This window comes from Lactuca saligna, chromosome 5 (assembly GCF_052625555.1).
Source record: "Lactuca saligna cultivar CGN05327 chromosome 5, ASM5262555v1, whole genome shotgun sequence".
In the NCBI taxonomy this organism is placed as follows: Eukaryota; Viridiplantae; Streptophyta; class Magnoliopsida; order Asterales; family Asteraceae; genus Lactuca; species Lactuca saligna.
Genome location: NC_136421.1, coordinates 261,018,172 through 261,037,892, shown reverse-complemented (window position 1 = coordinate 261,037,892; position 19,721 = coordinate 261,018,172). Strand labels below are relative to the sequence as shown.

The 19,721-nt window shown below is 31.5% G+C and overlaps 1 protein-coding gene and 1 non-coding gene across 2 annotated transcripts; one reads left to right on the top strand and one right to left on the bottom strand.

Annotated features, from left to right (window-relative positions):
• Positions 1-3,871: 3,871 nt before the first annotated feature.
• Positions 3,872-3,978, bottom strand: LOC144999189 (small nucleolar RNA R71). Its single transcript, XR_013660709.1, has one exon. It is a non-coding gene; the product is annotated as a small nucleolar RNA R71 (small nucleolar RNA).
• A 5,807-nt stretch (positions 3,979-9,785) lies between these two features.
• LOC145047572 (serine/threonine-protein kinase SAPK7-like) lies at positions 9,786-12,351 on the top strand. The gene is made up of 9 exons (XM_078995874.1): positions 9,786-10,425; positions 10,562-10,636; positions 10,735-10,836; positions 10,914-10,967; positions 11,042-11,134; positions 11,206-11,298; positions 11,421-11,525; positions 11,618-11,716; positions 11,806-12,351. Exons 1-9 carry the CDS (start codon positions 10,306-10,308, stop codon positions 12,127-12,129), a joined length of 1,065 nt encoding a protein of 354 aa, XP_078852000.1. The 5' UTR covers positions 9,786-10,305; the 3' UTR covers positions 12,130-12,351.
• Positions 12,352-19,721: the final 7,370 nt, after the last annotated feature.

The following is a 19,721-nucleotide window of genomic DNA, read 5'->3' as shown; positions in this document are numbered from 1 at the left end:
GTCCTTAGTAAATCACCCAAATGAGATACTAAGGTTAGGACCCAACACAATATTCCACAACTCGGGAGAGGGATGCCGTAACCCTAATTGCAGAATATTTGAAGGTAAATGAATGACGATTCACTAATTTCCACCATGAAAACGAAAAAGAAATTTAAGTTTTAAACCTATGAAAACTCCTAGATCTTTTGAGATTCATTGAACATTTCAATGGCATGTTTAAATCTCGATATGCCCCTCTTGTTTGTGAATGGGATGCCGAGGATCACAAAGCGGGTGTGAATAACCATGCAAACTTACATGGTGCCCTCACATGTTACAGTCACCTATTCGATGTGCCGGTAAACCACACATGCTCCACCGAACTATGACAAACATTGAGTCACCCTTTGCTACCTTTGCTTAGAACCATTTATTGTGCCGGTAAACCACACACGCTCCACTAACGTCTTCCCAAGGGCACAAAGTGTAATTTCATGGAATTGCATCAATTCACTTTGCCTAAGTAACTAAGATTGGGAATTTGTAAAAACATTTAGTTACTTTTGTATTTCATTATACTTATAATGGAAGGTTTCGTCCTATCCTACCCGTTCGGCTAACGACCCTCCGCTAGTCAAGAGTGCGGTGGGTAAGAGTGGATACCCATTCAATCACCATTTTATAGGCAATATCCTTAAACACCCCTTATAGACCAGCTTCGTGAATGAGGCCTACTAACGGTAAGACTGACTTTTACTCATACATATATATAATGTTAGACTTTTAATGTTATATATAGTATAGGGTGTATTTTACACTTTGAAAATACTAGGTGGTCAAATTTAATAATTATACATTTAATTCAATTAAATTGTATACCTAAACTTTTATGGATTTATTAAACCTCTTTTAATTATACACCTTAATTAATTAATAAAACCATAAGGGTGTGATTTGAACTTTTCAAAACATTACTAGGGTTTTAGAATTTAACATTCCTAATTAAACCTTTTAATCAACTTTTAAATTCCAAAACTTGAGGGCAAGTTTTGAAACCTTTTTCAAAACATTAGGGTTTCAACTATTTAAATTTCAAAACAACAAAACTTTTGGGTTCAAATTTAAACTATAAAACCTAAAGGGGAAAATATAAAACTTTTCATAACAGCAAGGATCAAATAACAAAATAATCTTAATTAACATTTAATCACATAATTATCCATATTTGATTTATTTAATGATTTCTTGCAAAACAATTTACCAATTTAATCAAAATAATTAATCAATTATCACATAAGGAAACATATATTTTATTAATTGATAAATATCTTCAATTAGATCAAGAATATACTCAAATATATCAAAAAACGGATTTATATTGATATAATATGATAAGGCAAGTATCCTCAAGCAAAAACAGCATGAAATCCCGTTTTTCCCTCTTTCTGACCGACTGACTCGTCGAGTCAGGCATGGACTCGTCGAGTCAGCATGGACTCGGCGAGTTCATCTATAGACTCGACGAGTTCAACCCCCAGAATCCCAAAATTTCGATTTTTAAGCTTGAACAAACAAACAAAGCATCAATACAATAGAAACCAAACCTGACTCTGATACCACTGATGGGTTTTAGTCATAAGAACATCCTATGTGCTCATACAAACCCTAATGCTTGGATCTAGGTTTCTCTATTGTACATGCAATTTATCCAAGACTATAAACCCTAATTCTAGCATACAAGTGATCATATTAACATAAGAATGGGTTTAAGACATTACCTTGATTGTTATGTAGCAATAACAATCCAATTCCTCCTTGTATTGACTTTAGAAAGCTTAGAGCCACAAATGTCACTCCTCTAATGGTTCACAAACACCAAGAGCAAGAGGATGAAGAGGAGAGAGGATGGAGGCTACCCTAAAACGTGTGAAACCCTAGAAGGATGCTTAGCCACGTTTTTGGGTCATAAAGGATGTATATATAGTTAGGCTATTAGGGTTATCTAACAAGGAAACCCTAAATTGGATGCTTAAGCCCTAAGCAACCCATAGATTCCTTTCCTTAAGGCCTTGGACGATTTCCTCATGGGCTTTCCCATAGAATTCATCCACTCCTTAATATAAGGCAATCCATAGCCCAAATTGCAATTATCTTATAATTACAGTTCCAATCCCTTAAGTTTAATTAATCTCTTTTAGTCACAAAACTAATTACCAATTAATTATTGACTAATATTAATTAAACAATATGATTTCTTCTTTAATATATTATTCTCATAATATATTAATAAATCATATTTAATCATTTCTCTCCATAATTCATCCTATCAAGTTGCTTTGGTGAATGCAACCCAAAAGGACCATGCACCATCGGGTCAAGTACATACCAAAATAGTTATGGACTTAGACACTAATCTAACAAAATTATCCCTACTTTCCAGGATAATATTGAAAATGCCATGAAACAATTATATATATACTTTATATAATTTTGCCCTTTGATCACAGGGTACAAATGGGTAAAGTTTTGTGAACTTTGTCTATAACGTGTTAATAATGTACGTTCTGTAATATATATATATTCATAAGAATAATGAAAAGTAAATTTGTAATCGTTTTTCATATCTTTATGTTTTTATCCAACACGTTGTATATAAAAATATATAGATTGGTAGCAAAACCGTTTCACGTATTTAACACTTTTCGTAAAAAATAGTAAAGTAACATATTTAAAATGTTTGTGTTAGAACGAAAATATCATTGCGTGTTACTTGTATCCCCCCTCCCTAAAACATAGAAAAAGTTTTGAAAATGTAAGGGTATGAACTCACCTTATATGCACTCGCGGTTAGATAACGAGATAAAAACGGTGACTTCGAGCTAGAACACGGGAAGCTAGTCGTATCACAATATTGTGTATAAATTAATTGAAATATCAAATAAAGTGTGGTATAAAATCACTAGATTAATTGAAGATACTTTAATCTTAAGGAACAATTGATGATTCGAAGTCTTCCTGAAATTTGTTTGATGAAGGACTTTAGAAAGAAAATGGTGGTTTGCTTTTGAGAGAATTATGAATGGTACTAACTGTGAAGTGTTTGAGAGTGGATTCCAAATTCTTACATATATATATATATATATATATATATATATATATATATATATATATATATATATATGGAAAGGATAAGGTGATGGTAAGTTTATATTGGTAAATGTAATTAATCTTCTTGGACAAACAATCTATAGATCAAGTGGCACTAAAATATCTAATTATTAATGAATATTTCGGCCTTAGTGGGAGAGTTTTTGGTCTATCATGACTGAAATCCTTCATATATACCCACAAGAAGATGATTTCGGTCCTAATGGACCTGTAGCATGAGATTTCGGTTCCATACGGTGGAGTTTTCGGCCTTAATGGGCTTTAGACTTTTGTTTTCGGTCCTAGAGTGTTTTCATGAGGTGATTTCGGTCCTATATGGCCGAAAACTCAAAGATAGTGGACCCAAAATTGAAAATATTCAAACAATGTGTGTTATTTGATTTTTGTTGGCCCTTTTTACTCCTAATGTCTTGTTAACTTGTATTAGCTTATTTCCACATGGTTTTCCCATTTATATTAACATATATAAATTATGTGAGCATGATTATATATATATATATATATATATATATATATATATATATAAACATGCCCTCATGGCTAATGGTGATTTCACGTAACTAGTTTACATTGTGGTTTTCACTTATACATGGTACATTTTTTTGACTTGGTTTGTCTCTAAGTTTGCGAGTTGTCACAACTCCCTCCAGGATCTATCACAACATGGAAAAAGATGTGCGAATAATTCATTGATCAGTTTTGCCCACCATAAAAAATAACAAAGTTTAAGAAAGCCATTGCAAACTTCGAACAACAAGGAGGCGAGTCACTCTATGAGGCGTGGGAAAGATATGAAGGTTTTTTGAGGAAATGCCCTCATAATGACCTAAACATTCAACAATAAGTCTCTATATTCTATGATGGAGTGAATGTGACAACCAGACAGCTCCTTGAGTCACAAGGACCACTCACGAAGAAGGCACCCGCAGTTATTAAAGAATTGATTTAAGAATCCTCTAAGCATTGTAGAGAATATCATAACCCAAGGAATGACTCAACTCGAGGGGCGGTGAACTCAGTTTCTTATAACATGGCGGTAATGATGACTAAATTGGAGAGCATAAATCGTAGGACGACAAAGATGGCCCAATCCATCCACACCATCTGAATGAGATATGATAATTGTAGCGGGCCCCACCTTGCTAAAGATTATGACCTTAACGAGAATGGGAACCAGAAAGCACAAGTTTTTTATTCGAGTGTCGATAGGTTTGATGATGATTGGAGGAAACCGAAAAAAGGAATGTCTACCATATGATGAGTATAAGAAAGAAAAGGAGGAAAAGTATAGGAAAAATATGAGAGGGTTCTATGAAAAGGAAGATTCGGTGCAAGAGAAGATTGATTTTAAAGCCATGCTTTCACGTTTTGCGAGTGTATCCAAGAAAAGACATGATGAAGTTGATGCTGCTATAAGGGAGCAACAAAGCATGATGAAAAAGCACCAAATTATGATGAAGGATCAACAAGCTCTACTTCGAAATCAGCAGGCCTCAATCCTTAACATATAGAAGCAACTCGCACAGCTAGCGAAACAATGCAACGAAAGAACATCGGACGGACTTCCTAGCAACATCGAGAAGAATCCGAGAACAACTCATATTAATGCAATAACAGCAAATGAGAAAATTTTCAATCCTATGGCTCCAATCCATAATGAAGATCCAAGTGTGTTCCAGAAATACAGAGAAGATACTCAAAAATCGCAAACAAAGGAATAACTCGACGAGTTTAGAAACATAACTCGACGCTTTGTGCACCTGATGAAAAAAATAATCCTCCTTTTAAACTGTACTAGCCTCCTTTGCCAATCCCAAGTCGAGCCATACAAGATAACAAAATGAAAGAATACAAAAAGTCTTTAGATCACTAGGCCATCCAAGTTAACATCCCATTCCTTGAAGCAATAAGACAAATTCCCAAATAAGCAAGATTCCTCAAAGAACTCATCACAAATAGAAGGAAGATGGAGGATGTCTAAAAGATAGTTTTAAATGAAATTTGTTCAACCGCTATGATGAATGAACTACCAGAAAAGATGGGCGATCCGGGAAGTATAACGTTGCCATGCCAATTTGGAAATTCAACTACTACTTAAGCATTGGCTGATTCGGGGGCTAGTGTAAACCTAATGCCATATTCCTTCTTCAAGAAGTTGAACCTTCCAGAACCAAAGCCCATCCATATGGCAGTCCATCTAGCTAACAAAACAATATCATATCCAGGGGGAATTTGCAAGGATCTTCTAGTTAAGGTTGATAATTGGTATTTCCAGTTGACTTTATACTATTGGATTTGGAAGAGGACCATAAGGTTCCAATTATTCTTGTAAGAACGTTTCTAAACACCGATTGTGCTATAGTGGATGTACGAGAGTCCAAAATTACTCTCCGGGTGGGAGATGAGTCGGTCACTTTTGGAGTCGATCAAGTAGGAAAACATTCATAATCCAGTGATGGTGCGATCTCCTTGGTGGATACAATTGACAGATTTTTAGAAAAGGAAATAACGCTTTGGCAAGAAAACAATTCAGATGAATTCACATTCTATGTAGAGGAGGACATTGGTGCTAAAAGAGACCTACAAGAATTGGAGAAACTAATTGAGGAAAGTGAAGGTGATGAAGATGTAATCAATTTGAAGACACAAACTCGGCATGTTTCGACAAATATTCGCAATATGGTGAAGACAAATAAGATAACAATAAGGAGAGTTTGGAGAAACAAGAGATTACCAAGGCTTGGAATGACAAAAAGAATAACTCTCCCATTGGCTTGCAATCAGAAAAAATGGAAGAATTTAAGCCAACACCAAAAAAAAAAAACAAACCAAACCTCGAGCCTTAGTATCTACTACTTTTGAAGTCTTTTTGTAACATCCCAAAATCGAGACCCAAAATTTTTTGTTTTAAAGTATATTACTTGTAAAATAGTTAACGGAAAACAACATTTAAAATCCTTTCAAACATAAAGTCACAATCACAAGTCTCAAAACCATATTAGTAAATAGTATAATATCAGAGTACAATCCTAGGTTTCTCAAATGCAGAATATCATGTGTGAATGTGTGATGCAACGCTACCCCGCTGGCTCATTCCCCTTAGGTGAAGAGGTACCTGAAACCAAAACTAAAAATTGTAAGCACAAAGCTTAGTGAGTTCCCCCATCATACTTATACCAAATAATGCATATTATTCGGTATCTTTCAACTGGTAACTATCGGGCACAGCCAGAAGCTGGACCCCTCCTTAATATCTTTCAACCGGTAACCGGGAAATAACCTCCCGTTCGGTATCTTTCAACCAGTAATTAGGAGCTACCCTCTCATTCAATATCTTACAACTGGTAACTGGTGACTATTTCACCGCTAATACATATCAAACACAGTAAACATATCAAGCATAATAATCATATCGGGCACAATAATCATATATTATATCAACACTAGATAATTATCACAAAAACAATCATCTATCCAATACTTTTACTTGTGGGCCGACATTGTGGCCGTAGACCCACTCCTACTAGGAGAAAACTCACCTCAAAGTCGTGTAGTGTTTGCACTGATCTCGGTATGAAAACCAACTCTCCTCGAATCCTCAATCCATACACAACAACTTTTCTAACATATCAATTCGTACTCGTAACCCTTACAAGGGTCAACTCAAGTCTAAGCCAAAGTCAAGATCAACACCTTGCCCAATGGTCAATCATATGGTCAAAGTCAACATTTGGTTGACTCGACTCGCCGAGTTGGTCCCCCAACTCGTCGAGTACCCATATCCATAAAATGCCATAATCGCGTCCCTACTCGTCGAGTCTAGCATGAGCTCGACGAGTTCGCCTTCAACAACACATCAGACCATCTTCAACCGACTCACCGAGTTCGTCCTTGAACTCGTCGAATTCATATTCATATATAAGAAGGTGTTCAGTCTATGACTCACCGAGTTCCCCTTGAACTCGCCGAGTCCGTCTTCATGTGGTTGGGACATTGCCTTGAACTTGTCGAGTCTGTTCATCCACTCATCGAGTTCTATGATTTCCAGGTCCCTAGCGAGCCTAAACAACTGATGTACCTTCAATCTTAGCATCTGGTCCATCAACAGAAAGAATTTGTTGGAAAATACGCACCGACTCACCGAGTCCCATGAACGACTCATCGAGTCCCTATTTGTCAAAAACTATATTGTCGATTATAATGGATCTTAACGCATCAAAACCATAGATCTGGCCTCATAGTGTCCATTTTAAACGTAAAGCTACAAACTTGATGTCCCTACATGGGGCCTTTGGCTCAAAAGTCCATAAAAAGAGGTCTACAAGATGCATGGGTCTCCCATGGCCATAAAGTTGGCACCTTTATGCCATGGGAACCCTGAAGAGTTCCACATTTGAAGCACAAACCCACTTATACACCCAATCTTGAATATTACTTCACTAAGGCTTAGAAAAATGTAGACAATAGCCCTAAATCAAGATCTAAGCAATGAATAGCCAAGGTTTTAGCTTTATACCTCAAATAAGCTGGAAATTTGCCCAAAACTCTGGATCTTCTTGCTTCATCTTGATCTCACAAGCTTCCTTCTCTTCCTTAAACTTAAACCACACAAAAATGGCACCACAAAGCTCAAGAACTCTAATAAACGACTAGAGTTTCTAGTTAGGGTTTTCTCTGGGTTGGGAGGGACGATGGGGGCTGGGTTAGGGTGTTATAAGGTGTTTAAATAGGGTGCAAACCCATATATCAAGGTTTCATCCAGACAGTCCTACTCGCCGAGCCGGTCTCCCGACTCGTCGAGTAGGTCACTTAACGCCCCGATCAAAAGTCAAGTCTACTCGAAGAGTTGGGCATCCAACTCGCTGAGTCCCAGAGTAAATTACAAAATTACTTGAATTTAAATACGTATCAGGAACTGGGTGTTACACTTTTACCTTTCAACCACCCGATCCCCAAGTTTATGAAGAAAGTGAGTCAGAAACTATGATTTCAAGTGATGATGAGGGTATGAGTGAAAAGGATGTTGAAATAGACGAGATGGAAATGGAACTGGTGGGATAACAAAAAGAAGAAGAGAAGACAAAGTTTGTAATAATAGGTAAGGGAAAAAAGCGTAAGCATGAAGAAAATGCCACTCAAAAGAAAAATGAGAACTTGAAAAAGGCATACACAAGGAAAGTGTTATCTTATAAAATAAGTTGGAAAGTGAAAAAGGTGAAGGAGGAAGTTCCATCAGAGGGAGCTGCTACAACGTAGAGCTGGAAGGAGTCCAGCTCAAGACTCTTCAAAAAGAAGTGCTTACAGGAGACAACCCGTTGTTTGAGTTTGCTTTCTTTTACCTTTTCTTTTCTTTTATTTTTAGTCTTTTATTTCCTTTATTTTTGAGTATTTTGTTAGGATTTTTGCTTTAAGTCTTCTAATTTGCTTAAAATATTGCTTGAGGACAAGCAAAGTTTGAGTGTGGGGTGTGATGAAATTTTTGTGAGAAAATCCAAAAAATTTTCAATCAGAGCCTAAAACTCGCCGAGTTCTTTTATAGACTCAACGAGTCCTTTCAAAATTTCGCGATTTTTACTCAGGCACCGTCTCTACTCGACGAGTTTGGGGTCCGAACTCGACTAGTGAGTAGCGAGTACCCGGTTTATGTGAGGAATACTCATATTGTGTAAATCATACTTTTATTAAAATTTACAACAAAATAGATGAATATAAATAATTAATTATCTCATTAAGAAAATCAAAATTCACGAGTTTGGCCGAGTTGAGTGAGTTTGACCGCCTTGGTCTGAGTTTGACAAAGTTAGGACCGATTATGCTTTTTTAACCAATTTTCAGAAAATCGCTTTAGCATATACTCGATTTAGAGTACTTGGCTGGATAGGTCGAGTTTTACGGCACTGGTTTTAGCAATGGATTTAACATACACTTTTCTCACATTTTTCGTTACATTCATTGGATGAACATTACCATTTCTCTAATTGGGATTCATATCACTTGATTAATGATTAAAGCTTGTAAGAAAACCCTTTGTCTTGTTGAATGTTTACATTGAATAAGACGAATGGTTTTTTAGAGGATGTGTAGTAAAAAGACGAGGACAAAGGCTTCATTAATATGATATGATGATGAGACAAGATGAGATGGCAGGTCTATTTTTATGGGCTCAGTTAACGTCTCAAATAACACATAAAAAAATGACCATACACATAAATTTTTGAAACCATAGAGCCAAACATATAATGTTTATCAATGTTCTAAATAATGTTAGGCGTGACTTGGCGTCAATATCAAACATCAAGTTTTTCTGAGTATTGGCGAACTACGTGGTTTGTAAGACGTGACATAAGACCACAATTTTGTATATAATAAATATTTTTATATGTATTTTCAATTATTATTCATTTTTATACATATATATGAGTTAAAACGATGTTTTGGTAAAACTTAACGGTATGTACAAACTTTGAAGTAATGACGCGTCAATACGAAGTCATAATGATCTTTTTTAGAAGTTTATCATCATTGTCTTCCGAGTGTTAATTGTTAAATATGGTATAATTTATGGATCAATCATGTAATTGTATGTAACTTTAATTTATTTATTTTAAATAGTCTTACATCTGGCATATACCTTATGATTTTCTGTTTCTCTGTCCCAAATAAAATCTTGATTTTGATCGTCTCTCTCACACACACAGAAACACATTCCTTTTTCGCTGCTGGGTTGCATGTTCTTTCTTTCTCTCTCCATACTTTCCTTAAATCCTCCGCAATCTCACGTCTTTTTCACCAAATTCCTCTCTTTACAGCAAAACCCATATTAATAACACCCTCCGTCATCTTCCTCACTGTTAATTCACCCTAATTGCCAGCTACAAGACCAGGGTTTTCGCTTTTGCTATAGAAGAAAGGAATCGGATTCAAGCACAGTTGTTTTTATCTCTTGCTCAAACTCTCTAAGTATCCCGATCGCAAAACCTTAGATTCCTAATTTAGTCGAAAGTTGCAGCATAGTTCCGTCTTTCTCTCTCTTAGGGTTTGAATTTTGTTAGGCGTAATTAGGGCTTATGGAGGTTTAGAATTGAAGGAAAGCACCACTGTTCTTCTTTCCTCTACTATCTCTCTTGCTTTGTTTCTTTAGATTAGTAGAAAACAATGGAGAAGTACGAGCTTGTAAAGGATATAGGATCTGGGAACTTCGGAGTTGCGAGGTTGATGAGGAACAAAGTTACCAAAGAGCTTGTTGCTATGAAATATATAGAAAGAGGACACAAGGTATATACGATTTTCCCCATATCTATAGTCTTAATTTTACTCAATTTGACTGTCATCTTATTCCAAGATGCTTGTTTTCTTACCTGCAAACTACTATTCGCTAATTGCAAGAATTTTTGTTCCGTTTTAATTGTAGATTGATGAGAATGTCGCTAGAGAAATCATCAATCATAGATCCCTCCGACATCCAAACATAATTCGATTTAGAGAGGTAATCTTATCCTATTGTGTTTTTTCTACTCATAAAGATGGTATCCTTTTCATCACACCATGGATTGTATTTTACGTGATATCTGTGGTACATAATAGGTAGTACTCACCCCCACCCACCTTGCTATTGTGATGGAGTATGCTGCAGGCGGGGAGCTTTTTGAGAGGATTTGCAATGCTGGAAGATTCAGTGAAGACGAGGTCATAAAAATATAACAAGTGAAAACAAATTTCTTTTACCTTCCTCACTTCATTGATATTATCCATCAATATTTCAGGCTAGATACTTCTTCCAACAGCTTATATCAGGAGTTCACTACTGCCATTTCATGGTAAAATTATATTTGCAGTTTTACTTTTCCATATGAGTTCAGTTTTATCAAGTTGTGCATCAAATATTGTGCAGCAAATCTGCCATAGAGATTTGAAGCTTGAAAACACTCTTTTAGATGGAAGCCCTGCTCCACGCTTGAAAATTTGTGATTTTGGCTACTCAAAGGTATTCAATTCATCATGTAACCATGGTTAGGCTTAACCAGATGCTAATGGTTTCAGTTGTTGTTTATGCAGTCATCACTCCTGCACTCCAGACCCAAATCCACAGTGGGCACCCCTGCATACATTGCTCCTGAGGTTCTTTCTCGTAGAGAATATGATGGAAAGGTAAAGCATCTGACATCTGTGTATAATTGTTGATGATTTACATATTTTTTTCAAAGTTTTACAATTAGACTTGAAAATACAATGTTTTTGGGGTTTGCAAACTTTTGTTTTGTGGTGTTTAGACAGCAGATGTTTGGTCTTGTGGAGTGACACTTTACGTGATGCTGGTGGGAGCATACCCTTTTGAAGATCAAGAAGATCCTAAAAATTTCAGAAAGACAATTCAAGTTAGTTTTTTATTTTACTTTCTTTAGCATAAGGTTTCTTTCTTCTTGAGTCCTAACAGACTTTGACCTTTGACTTTCCTTTTTTTATTCAGCGAATTATGGCTGTTCAATACAAAATCCCAGACTATGTTCATATATCTCAAGATTGTAGACATCTTCTTTCTCGGATATTTGTTGCCAATGCATCAAGGGTATGTAATTTGTATACTTTGAGTTTCTCAACATAAGAAAAAAGGCTTAAATGCAAGAAACAGTGACATATGTATTGGTTTTGTTGCAGAGAATTACCCTAAAAGAAATCAAAAGCCATCCATGGTTTGTCAAGAATTTGCCTCGGGAACTAACAGAAGCAGCACAAACTGCATATTATCGAAAGGAAAACCCGACATTTTCTCCACAAAGTGTAGAAGAAATCATGAAGATTGTGGAGGAAGCAAGATCACCTCCACCAGTTTCCCGATCACTTGGAGGGTATGGATGGGGGGATGATGATGAAGATGATGATGATAAAGAAGAGGGAGGAGAAGCAGAAGATGAAGGGGAAGATGAGTATGATAAGAGAGTCAAAGAAGCTCATGAAAGTGGAGAAATTGGTCCCATTTGAAATTCATCTTTAAAGAGAGAGAGAGGATTTGTGTAAAAATGGAGGTTAAATAATGGAAGTAAGTCTGTAAATTTGTGTGGTATTATTATTATTTATGTCAAATAGTTGGTGTGTGAGAGGACATGTGAGTATGGTTTGGTTTCAAGTTTCAGGGATTGACTTATTGACTTCTTTTTGGTAAAGATTTATTATTATATTCTACATGTTTGATGTTTAGTTTAATGGTTATGTTTTTGTAAATTACATGTAGTTGTGTGGAAAAACCAAGCTGTTTGTTTATTTTTGACTTAATAAGTTCTCAATCATCTAATCTAGACAACTATATATAGTTTTATTTATCTATTTAGGTTTTGTTTGATAGTTAATGATGCGACTTAGGGGCTATTTGTTTATTTTTGACTTAATATGATTCATTTTCAATATTGGTTGATTCATCTTTTCTTTTGTAATTATTTCCTTGTATTACTAGTTTATTCATCTTCAGTTTTGGTTAGATTTGTTGGATTTTGTGAATTTGTTCCTTTATTTCTGGCGATTAGCTTTTATTTTTTGCATTATGTGAATTGGCTTCAATCCCTTCATGTCTATATATATATGGTTTTGCAAAGGATTTAATTTAATAAAGATTTGCTTTTTTCACACTTGTCATAATTATTTGTGATTAAAGCTTCGTGAATTGTTATGGACTTGATCTGTAATCATAGGTTGTGAAAAAGAAATAGTTTATTATCGTCGATTGGTTTATCTTCATTGTTTTCTATTAATCTTTTTGTCATTATTCACATTTGATTTGGGTCCACATTAATGCACAAGCAATTTTTCAATTTGGTTACACCTTACATGTGACTTCTTCATTGTTGGCTTCTATATTTTTGTTCTTATTAGGTTAAAATGTTTTTTTTTTTTTTTTTTTTTTTTTTTTTTTTTCATTCAACATATATTTTCAACAATTTTACCAAACAAATATTAAAATATTCAAGACATCTTAATGGTTCAATAATAAATTATTCACTTTCTACCAAGCAAACTCTTAGTGAATAAGAGAAAATAAAAAAGAAACAATATTGTACATTTTTTTTGTTCTCAATAAACGTAAATTTATTTTTTTGGCGAGTGTTTATGAAAACATGTAATTTTGTTTCTAAACTGATGACATTTATTTTTGTTCAAGATATGAATATCCTTGAGGCAGAAAGATTCCATTTATTTTGTTAACTTTCATCGGATGGTTTGGAATTTATTTGCAAATAAAGTTATATCATTTTTGGTAACTTTATTCTATTGATACTTTAATAGCCATAGCAAGAGACATAGGCATATGAATATACGATGTTAATAAACGTAAAATTATTTTTTTGGCAAGTATTTATGAAAACTTGTAATTTTGTTTCTAAACTGATTTTTTTTGGAACCGGTTTATTTTTGTTCATGATATGAATGTCCTTGAGGCAAAAAGATTCCATTTATTTTTGTTAACTTTCATTGGATGGTTTGGAAATTATTTGCAAATGAAGTTATATAATTTTTGGTAACTTTATTCTATTGATACTTTGATAGCCATAACGATAGACATAGGCATATAAATAAACTAGGCGAATGTCCGCGCGTTGCGCAGAAACGCCTATATAGTTGAAGTTTTTACAAATATATGATTTTTTGAATATAACAATAATGTTGTTGTTAAATTTGATATAATAATTTATATATACTAAATTTATATAATATATTGATTATTTTGAATTATATGATAATATATACATTTATTATAACTTTAAAGTCTCAATCGTTTGAATGACTTCTACCCGCAAGTTATACATGAATAAAATTAAATATAATATATGATTTAATGTTATTTATAGTTGTTTTTATTGTTAATTAATTTTTTAAAATTTATTTTCTTAATGGTTTAATTTCTATCATTATAATTATTTAAAACATCAAACATTGTTTTTTTATTTTAAAGCTAACAATATAATCATTTATATAGAGTTATTTTTAACTATTGTTATTGTAAGTTATTTTAAGCTACTTATTTGGAAACTTTTAACGATTATAAAAATATATTTAAGAAGTATTTTAGCTAAATTGAAATTACAATTTAGTTTTTGTTTTTATCACTACAATTTATCACTTTTAACTATTTACAAAATATTCTTTAGTTTTTTTAAATGGAACTGAAATTTATATTTGAGTTGACATTGTAATACGCAGAAACATCTATATAGTTGAAACCTTTACAAATATATATATTTTAAAATATAACATTAACGTTGTTGTTAAATTTGATATAATAATTCATATATTAATTTGATATAATATATTGTCTATTTTGAATTATATGATAATATATAAATCTATTATAACGTCATAATCTCAATCGTTTGAATGACATTTACGCGCGAGTTACACATCAATAAAATTAAATATTATATATGGTTTAATATTATTTATAGTTGTTATTTTTAACTAATTTTTTAAAATATATTTGCTTAATGTTTTAATTTCTATCATTATAATTATTTAAAACACCAAACATTATTTTTTGATTTTAAAGGTAACAATATAATATTTATATAGAGTTATTTTTAACTATTGTTATTATAAGTTATTTTAACCTACTTATTTGAAATTTTTTAACGATTATATAAATATATTTAGGAAATATTTTAGTTAAACTGATATTACAATTTAGTTTTTTGCATTTATCACTTTTAACTATTTACAATATATTATTTGGTTTTTTTAGTGGAACTGAAATTTATATTTAAGTTGACACTGTAATGTTATATTTAAATTAACAATTTAAGTATTTTATCCAAACTGTTCAAAAATTGTAGCTTTAAATTGATAATGGTTTACATGCAGCAACATTTTAAATATAATAAATTAAGTATAAATGTTAAAATTTAAAGCCATAACTTTATAAATATAAGTAAAGATATTATTTTAAAATTGAAATTTAGTCTATTTATGATTACACTTTAGGTTTGATATTTATTTAACCTTATTAACCAACTTACAATCATTATTAGAAAGACACTACAATTTATCATTTTTAACTATTTATAAAATAATCTTTAGGTTGTTTAAGTTAAATAAAATTTATATTTAAGTTGAGCCTATAATGTTATATTTTAATTAATAATGTAAGTATTTTATAAAAATTGTTCAAAAATTATACCTTTAAAATGATAACGGTTTACATCCAACAATATATTAAAACTAATAAATTAAGTATAATATGTTAAAAGTTAAAAAATTATAAGTAGAATTAAAGATATTATTTTAATATTGAAATTTAATTTATATATGAATACACTTTGATTTGATATTTATTTAATCTAATTACCAAATTATAATTATTATTATAAATAAATTGAAAAGTCATGGAAGTTTCAAATGAATATGATGAAAGGAAAAAAGAATGAGGGTTTCAAATATATGAGGTTCAAAAAAAAAAAATTATTATGTATGATATACAATGTTAACATGATTCTTTTACAAATAAATTATTTTGAATCACGATAACTTCCAAAATAAATTAAATATTACATATTTTATAGGCAAGTATATGATAAAAAAGAGCACATCTTGCTCTTAAAAAAAACAATATTTTCTGTTTTGTTCAATGAAAGCGAAGGTTCCTTCTTATCGACATTTCTTTGCTAATATATCTATTCACAATTTCAATTTTCACATAGTACTGTTTATTACAAAATAATTATATATATGATTGTGGGTGTAGGTTTTCTTGAAACATCCTTTACAAAGAACCAAAGAGGTATTTAGATATTTGATAATTGATACATTACAATATGAGATGTTACATTTATCCAGTAAGTATTGTTTTGATCCAGTCAACTACCAGCATGGCTACATGAGATGATTTGGTCGTATGTGACATCGTGACGTCATCTTCAGTCCGCTGTGCTTTCTATACTTGAATAACCATCGGCGCCGTCGACATACAAATTAAACAAAGATGTTTTATATATTTTTTACTTTATTTATATGTTGTATTATTATATTCTTATTTTTTAATACTATATCATAGTTTTAGTTTTTCATGTTATATAATACAATGAAGTTCATTGATAAATAAAGATGTTAAACTTCAGGATACATATTAATAAGTTTTCGCGATCGAAATATCAATAGCAGTCACATACGTTATTTGAAATAACGGTTATCACAGATTCACGGTAGTATAGCGGTTTTTTAATATTATGTGTAATTTATATTATATAATTATATAGAGTTTATATATATTATGGTATTAATACTATATAGAGTTCTTATTATATCATATACAAAACATCACAAAAAAACATATATATATATATATATATATATATATATATATATATATATATATATATATATATATATAATATTCAAATATAGTAATATGGAAACTAAAAAGTATCAATGCGTCATTGCAACTAAGTTATTCGTGGTTTTTAAGTACATAAAGAGACGACAAATATAAGTTGTTATTTGTTGCTTTGTAGTCTGTAATTAATTAGATTTATTATTTGGATTTATTAAAACAAAAGTATAGTGAACAAATTAAAAAAATATAGATTTAATATTGAAATAACCCACAATTGGTTTTTTCTTTGTAAAAGTAGTCCAATGTGTATGAAATTGTAAAAACAGGTGCAACTTTGCTATAGCGCATATGAGATTCGTGGTAAATAGCGGTCAATAGTGCCGCTAATAGCGCAACTGTTATTCGTAAATGCTATTTCAAAATAGCAGTTCAATAACATCGCAAAACGCTATAACGCTGCTATAGCGCTCTATTGATAACGTAGGATACATAAGATATCTATATGTCGTGTTCTCGTACACTAGTTGCCATATTGTAGATGTGTATTTCTGTAAAACTTCTTTGAAACTTTGCATCCCACCTCGTTTCAAAACCCTAGCCTGCTATGGAAAATGTAGGACTATACAACCTCTCATACACTCATATCAATGGTCATGTAGCTATACATATACAAGCGAGCATGAGTTTTTTTTCTTCTTATTTTCATCAATCCAAGTCTTATAATCACATATAAACTCACTATGGACACTCTCAATGATTTATGAGGGACATAAAACATAGAAACATTGTTAATTTTATCATTTTTATATAACTATTTACTTTAATGTCATCTATTATAATATTTTTGACTAAACGTATATTAAAGCATTCAAAACATAATAGAATGGACGATTTTAAAGAATGTCTCAATTTATTTATTTTGTTGTGAAACCTGTTGAAATGAATGTTTCTTCAAGATTAACATTGGGGTATAGTCTGTACGGACAAGGGTTGGAGTAACAATTGAGATAAAGTGGTGCTTGAAGACTTGTATGTGTTGCATTAAAGATGTGCAAATGATAGATTCAGATGTGAAGGTGTAAAAAGTGTAAAGGTTGATAAATTTCTGGACTACAACTCGCTTTGCTTGAACTAAAGAAACACATGGGTTTTCTTGACCCGATTTCTCATCTTGTACAACGAGTCAACGACCCGAAATATATATATATATATATATATATATATATATATATATATATATATATATATATATATATATATATATATATATATATTCAGGTTCATTTGAGATCATTCTAATTTTATGAGACCGTGATACCAAATCTAAAAATAATTTTAAAATGCAAAATAAATGGAAAAATCCAAAAATTCTTTTTTTAAATATTATTTTCGGAACTTGAATTAACTAAAAAAAATAAAAAAAAGTTCCGTTTTTTTTTTTTGAAAAATAAGTGAAATATTCTAATAGAATATTACACTGGCATATTCTAAAAAATAATTTTAAAATGCAGAATAAATGGAAAAATCTAAAAATTCTTTTTTTAAATATTATTTTCGGAGTACTTGTGATGTTGATTATTGGGAACTGATTACTGCTAGAGATTGTTATATGACGGAATCATACAAATATAGGTTCAAATGGAGGTGTAGATGTAGTATGGACGATTTTACCATTGCTAATGATTTAGTCAATAATAATCATAAATTCGTGTCCTTTATGATGTTGGTTGTAGATTGATGAACATTATTATGGACTATTTCTTCTTGTTTTATATATATATATATATATATATATATATATATATATATATATATATATATATATATATATATATATATATATATATATATATATATGAGAAATCTCCAGAAAAGTCCCAAAATTTTAATCCAATTTATGAAAAAGTCCCAAAATAAATTTTATTTACAGAAAAACATAGAATACCGTTTAAAACTTCGAAAAAACCCTTTTCGGCCGGTTTCGCAGATTTTGCCGGTATTCTGTCATTTTTCGTTAGTTTGCTCAAAATTTTGGGACTTTTCCAAAAATTACATAATAACCAAAATATTGGGACTTTTTTGAAAATTACCATGAAATTAATGGATATTATTATTAACAAATCTTTTATAAATTACATAATAACCAAAATATTGGTGGCCTAAGTACTCCTCTATTGTTTCCTGACCACTCAAACTCTCTACGTTCTTCCTATGCATTATTGTGGGTATGATGGTGAGATGAAGTTAGTTAGCATTCCTCTAATGTTGGTGTTCTTCTTATGTTGTTTAACCTAACTACCAACCAACATTCATACCTTACATGTTAACAATCATCGGCTAACACACGTCTATAAAATATGAAAAGTGAACCCTGAATGATAATTTATATGGAAACAAGTGAAGGGTGATTATTTATTTAAATTGTCATTCAAAGTTTACTTTTCACTCTCGATAAATGTGTGTAATTTTATGTTTGTTACCGGATAATGTTTGGAGGTTAGGTGGTAGTTAGCTTAAAGAACATAATGAAAGATTTATATGTTCATGTAATGATATTTTCTAATAACACATGATTATATAGCATCATGCTTAATAGCAAGTAGACACTTATTGATTGTGTATTAATAAATATTATCAACTCTTGTATTGGTCACGCCTAATAGAGTACTTCTCACTATGACACCCACAACGATACATATGAAGAACATAGATACTTTGAAGTGGTCAACAAACAATTGAAAAGTACATAATTGACCATTCTATTTCTAGAAATTAACAACAAATGTATTTCCTTTGTTTATAATAAAAAAATATTTTTTATGTTTATAAATGATTTGTTAATAATAATATCCATTAATTCCATAGTAATTTTCAAAAAAGTCCCAATATTTTTGGTTATCGGGTAATTTTCAGAAAAATCCTAATATTTTGAGCAAACTAACGAAAAAGGACAGAATACCGGCTAAATCTACGAAACCGGCCAAAAAGGGTTTTTTTCGAAGTTTTAGCCGGTATTCTGTGCTTTTCTGTAAACAAAAATTACTTTATGACTTTTTCATAAATTGGACTAAAATTTTAGGACTTTTCTGGAGATTTCCCTATAAAAAAACAATAAACTATTCTAATAAAATCCTAAATTATATATCCAGAAAAGTCCCGATATTTTGGGTAAATTTTTAATAAAATCCTAAATTTTATTTTTTGAATAAAAAAGTCCGGATTTTTTCACCTTTTGAATTGAAATGCCCAAGAAACCGGC